The sequence below is a fragment of the Macadamia integrifolia genome, chromosome 11 (genome assembly GCF_013358625.1).
Source record: "Macadamia integrifolia cultivar HAES 741 chromosome 11, SCU_Mint_v3, whole genome shotgun sequence".
Classification (NCBI taxonomy): domain Eukaryota; kingdom Viridiplantae; phylum Streptophyta; class Magnoliopsida; order Proteales; family Proteaceae; genus Macadamia; species Macadamia integrifolia.
Window position 1 is genome coordinate 4,712,458 of NC_056567.1, and position 6,007 is coordinate 4,718,464.

At 41.8% G+C, this 6,007-nt stretch overlaps 1 protein-coding gene across 1 annotated transcript; it reads right to left on the reverse strand.

The window, feature by feature from the left end:
- Positions 1 to 4,066: 4,066 nt before the first annotated feature.
- On the reverse strand, positions 4,067 to 5,500 carry LOC122093979 (protein SRC2-like). The gene is given in 1 exon segment (XM_042664548.1): positions 4,067 to 5,500. A coding segment is annotated over 1 exon segment (861 nt). The 5' UTR covers positions 5,193 to 5,500; the 3' UTR covers positions 4,067 to 4,331.
- Between the last annotated feature and the right edge of the window lie 507 nt (positions 5,501 to 6,007).

The following is a 6,007-nucleotide window of genomic DNA, read 5'->3' on the forward strand; positions in this document are numbered from 1 at the left end:
TTATGGGGAATTAGCAGTTGAAATATGCAATGAAGGTCTTCAACTCTGTACAGACCTTAAATTAAAGAAACAATTGTCTAATAGATCAGCAAGAGAAAGAGTTAGAGCCTGACTGTCTTCAAGTTTGTCCTTTGTGACCTGAAGGTTTTGGAGTCTTTTTACAATTTCATCAAGAATGGTAGACTCAATTTTCTTTTTAGGAGGAATGGTCAGGACAGGAGGAGGTTTAAATAGGACAGACTGATTACTTCTGATTTGAGAAAAAGACTCTTTAGGAGGAGTGCTTCTAGGTTGAGAAGCAAAAATTGGTCAATCAAACTTAGAAGTCGTATGAGACGTGGATGTAAAGAATTTACAATTGTCTCGATATGATCAGTTTGGTTGCCAATTGATTGAAGACAAAGATTAGTATAGTTGTTTTGTTCAACAACATGACTAAGCTGAGTTTCAGTCAAAGGTCTAGCAGTTTGGCTGGAGATTTTAAGCGGAACTGCTGATTTTTGGTCACCTATTTTTAAGGCTTGAAAAGGAGGATGAACAGATTCAATTTCTGTTTCTTCCTGAGAAGTGTAGGTGGTGGTTATCTTCTTAATCTCACTAACCTGGAGAGTGTTAGAGGATCGATTTTCAAGAAGATACAGTTTTAACCATGAGAAAAAAAGAAGATTGATTTGATGAGTTTCCATATGAGAAACCCATTTCTCATGAAGCATTTAACGATCCGAATTAGAAGGATAATGTTCTTCAAAAAATTTTCTTTTTCCTTCATTCTTCGGGGAACGATATTCCTGAATAAGGAATCGTTTATGAATCTGGAACTTGGGTTCTTTTGCTATATGAAGCATCATTATACCTGATCCTTGCATATCAGAGGGAGTTGGAGAAGAAGAACCAGTTTCCTGATTAATAGGAGTTTGGAAAGGCTGATATTGAGCCTGAGAGTGGTCTCTAGGAAGAAGACCATAAACAGGTTGATTAACCTGAGAAGGTGTACGATTTGTACCCTGCAGATTTATAATTCCATCAAAATTCTCATTCTGAATTCTAGAAGTAGAAGCACGAGAGGGTGCTGGAGGATATTCAGAAAGAGAAAAAATTACAGAAGAAGTAGATCGTCTAAATTCAGTAGATCTACGATCAAAAGTAATTTCAACATCACCAGAGGGAAGCTGAGTGATGCATGATGGAATAGTTCTTAGCGGTGGCTGAGGTTGAGCCACAGAGGTTAAAGTCCAAGAGGCAGGAAGATTTACTTCAGACCATCTGATGCATCGAGGCACAAATACTTGAGATCTTTCAGAATTAGCCTGGAAGCAGACGGTTTGACCTTTTGGATCAATAATCTTAGCATTAGGGGCACAGGTGGTCATTACCTTGTAATAGACACGATATATGATAGCCATATTTTGAGTTCCTGGAAGAATATCGTATCCAAAAGTTCTTAAGGTAATAACAACACCATTTAATAAGTTTGGATCTGTGAGGGACATGGGCAAATTGGAAAATAGACAGGTCCTTCACAGAGACTGGTCTCAACAAGACCCATTAGAGATTCATTAAAGTTATTCATTCTTGCATCTCTAATGGCAGCAAATACTACACTATTTAACCCTGGAAGAGTTAAGGGTTTTAGGGCCACTTGAACTAGGCCGATGTGGATGAACTTAAATCCACGCTCTCTATGCCTCTGAATCTGAGAGCTAGTTAAAAGTTGGATTTGCTCTTGATCAGAAGCAAGAGTATGGATGCTTTCACATGTCTTAATGACATAGTCACTATGGAATGCAAAAGTACCTTTATGATATACCTCAGATTCAGGTATTCTAGGGATGGTATAATTGTTTATGGTAACTTCTAGGTTGCGAAAAACCACTTCTAGGTTGCGAAAAACCACTTCTTCGACATTATGGACTGAATCTTGAGTCCTGCCGGATGTACTAGCTTCAGAAGAGGAAGATCTTCGGGAACTGGAGCGAAAGTATGAAGCCATGTTATAGAGGTTCGAGTCAATAAGGGTCTCAAGTCACAATATCCTACTGTCAATCCCGCCTACTGTCAATACTAATTCGCCTTCAACGCCTATCTGCGGCAACACGGCTGAGCATGACTTGGGTGTAGGTCGACACGACTTGGGTGTAGGTCTATCAGACAAAGGTGAAACACAACCAACTTAATGGTCCTTACGACTTTGGCACCTGTTCTAACTTGGCTCTGATACCAATTCGTGCCAGAATCACTCCGATCAGAGTTTATGCGAGGGAAGCTATAAGATCATATAATTTTCTTTTCTTTTCAAAAAGTTGTTGTATTTCAAGAACTTCTAACCGATGAAGGTTAGAGAAGTGGTCTGGGTCTTCAGCAAATAAAGTAGTATAAAAGTCTAAATAAGCATAAGAAAGATCAATTAAACTGTCAAGCAAAGCAATCTTTTCTTTTAATTTCTTTACTGCAAGCATAATACAGATGAAGAACAAAAATAGAACGTAGTGGTATACTTACATAGAGACGCTGATCTTATTAGGAGAAGATGAAAGAATCCAACACTTGTTTACAAACTTAGAACTCAAAAGACTCACTAAAACACTCACTATATGTTTACAGGACACTCAGAACACTTCTAATCTTAGTAGGAATATTTGCAGTGTCCTCCAAAGAGGAGAGGTATCTCCTTTTATAGATGGCGGGCACCAAACTTCAACAAATTGTGGTTGAGAGATGCTGATAGGCCTTGATGGAGATGGCGTCGGATAGGCAATCAATCAACCAAAAATGAAAGGTGAACAGCCTCAAGATAAGGTGTTTCCTTCAAAAGTAGATACACCTAATAAGGTGTGGAGTCGTTGTCAGAAACTGATAAGTTTCAGCCAAAAGATATTTTGTCGGTAGTCCAGGTGTACGACTGAAATTAAGCCGTGAAAAGACTCTCTGGCATGCCACGTGGGGAGGACCCACTGTTTTCCAGAAGAGTCTTAGTGAAGTGAATTATTAAAGTGTCCACCAATGACACTCACTATAATGCGCTTATAGTGCTGCGTGACGCATGCCAAGACGTCAGTTTGACTCAGGTGGCACTAAGTGTGGATGCTTGACACTTGGCAAGTTTCAGAAGTGCATGACTAATAAACATGGCACTGGGTCAAGGTGCAAAGAGACCTCTTGAATCCCTCCGGGGTTTTTTTTTTTTTTTATTTTTTATGACAGCGACGGGGAATTGGGACGTTGTGCATAACCAGCAAGATCGGAAGGAGGATGAGTGGAGGAAGAAGACGAAGTAGAAGAAGAGGCAGAAACGGCTTGAGGATTAAAGCCGATAGCAGTAAGGATGCGCTCTTGAATCTGTTCATCAGACAAGAAAGGAAGGCGACGCCGGGCAGTTTGAAAGATATGAAGAAAGGGCGTCTGAGCTGATGATGAAGCAGAGGGGGTCATAGGAAGGTCGGCACCAATACCGCGTTTGAGAACAAAACGAGAACCTGTTAAAGGAGAAATGTCAAATTTATCCCACCATTTAACAAATAAATGTCTCTCCAGATGAGGCACATAGTTCCATTCTTCCAAATCATCAGAAGACATCTGATACTGCCATTGAAGGATCCAAGGGACTTCGTAAAGGATAAAAAACTGGACGAAGAGAACCCGGGAATCCAGAGTTGAATTGAAATCTTGGAATTTAGTAACAGATAACTGGGATAGAAATGGATATGTTCACCAGGGAGCTTTTGGTGCATTGAGGTGCAGTGAAGCTAGAGATGTTGACATATGGCACTTGCAGACCATCAAATGAGGTTCTAGGGAAGTTTCAACTTCTGAGATGGATATGTTTAATCGCGTAGGGGTTTATGATGGTCTGAAGGTGATATGGGTCGATGGTTGGGGCAGTAATCCTCAACCGCATGATCACTTTTTGCCATGTGTCAACATCTCTAGCTTCATTGCACCTCACCGCGCCAAAAGCTCCTTGCAGAGGATGTTTATCCCCGCTTTGTATCCTCTGTTACTTGCTGACTATTCGGGGACGCTGTTCCTTCGTTCTTAATAAAATTTCATTACCAAAAAAAATAAAAAATCAAAGCAAATAATTCCAAAACTGTCAATTAAAGTGAAAAACCCAAACCATGCAAAGAACCAAAGCATATCCGCATATTCCAGCGACCAAGAACTCTTCGATCAAAATCAAATTCTAATACTATCTTTTTATGGCAGGACAGATTATTCATCCTTCCTGACCAGAAATCAAACATGTCAACAACCCAAATTATTTAAATTAAAAAAAATAAAAATAAAAATAAAAAGAAGAAGAAGAAGAAGAACACCACCACCCCGCGGGCATTTTAGAAGTCATCACCACCAAACCCACCATCATCATCATCGTCGCCGCCACGAAAATCATTATCATAGCCTAAATCATCCTCCACCTTCTCAGCCACGTCATCAGCGATCTTATCCTCCAAATACTCTGCTCCCTCTGCCAATGCTAACCCACCCAACAATCCTCCAACCGCACCCACAGCCAATCCCATTCCCATCCCACCAAACTTACTCTTCTTCTTCTCCTCCACAGCTCCGCCGCCATATCCATACTCCGGTTGCTGACCGTAGGCCGACTGCTGACCGTACGCCGGAGTATATTCTCCCGGCGGTGGTGGTGCCGCCGCATAAGGCGATGGAGTGGCATAAGGATAACCGTAAGGTGCGTAGTCCCGAGAAGAAGCAGAAGCGGGTGGAGGCGGAACGCCATAAGAGGGTGCGTAGTATGGATCCGGTGCACGATAGCGAGTATCGATGACCACCAATTTAGCCTCTAACTTGCCGTGGGGGCGTCCAGAGGGTCGCCGGAGCTGGAGAGAACGAAAAGCAGATTCGCCAACGCCGACCTCATCTACGATTTCCCTGAGTGGGACCCGTGCGGAACCGATCAAGGGTTTGGTGTCTTCGGCGGCGTCGTCTTGGACGATGTCGATGTAGAGGGTAGCTTCGTCGATCGGGACGGTGAGAGGGATGACAAGTGTTTTGTCCCAATTGGGAGTTTGGGACAGGTATCACCACCGTGGTCAACTGAGGTAGAGAGCCCAGACGACGGCGTAGGGCTTGAGAGGGCCGTGACGCCAGTTGACATTTTTGAGGTCTTTGGCAGAGCAGATGGTCACTTTGAGTTCCATGGGAGCTCTTGATGGGTGGTAGTCGTACGCCATTGTTGACTTTCTAGGAAATATAGAGAGAGAGAGGTAACAGGTTTATGCTGCTTGCTTCACAGTAGAAAGAGATCGGTTAAATCGGTGGTATTTATAACTTTAATGTTATCGAAATGCCCTTGATTTGAAACTTTATTACGAAAATGCCTTGAAGAAGCGGGGCATGAAAATGGAGCGGGTCAGGTGTAGATCCAGGATTCATCATTTAAAAAATTCAAGGGCTGAGTACTGCACAAGGACCTTCATCGGCGGGCAGCAATCTTTTCTCACCCAATGTGTTTTGGTGTAGGTACACGTTATCGGGTAGTGTTCTTTTTCCCAAAATTTAAAGGGAAAAATAAACGTGAAAAGCAATGCGCCCCTTATTCTTTGACACAAAAGGAGGTGAAACGACAGCCCCACCCCTCATGAAAGATAAAAATCTTGCCCTGTTAATGTTTCCACATGAGTTTTTTTTCCATTGACTCCTCCGTACACTAGTGTAATAGTCATGCTACTTTTCATGAAACCCTCAGATGTGCCTATGTTTGAACGTAAGTAACATTAGACCGACAAAATTCTTTCTCCCAAATCTTATTCAGGATTGCAATGTTAATGGGATTTGCACTTCTAGAATGGTCTTACTAAACCTTGTTTCTGTTCTGCTTCAACCAAAGCACATTCTTACAAAATAAGATTGCAACCAATTAGGATTGGATTGGTTTGAGTTGATATATATTTAGATGGGGATGTCTAGGGTAAATTGCCCTTTAATTGGTGGATGATCATTTTAAATTGGCTGGATTGGTTTCAGCCACTCCATCCCATATAATATT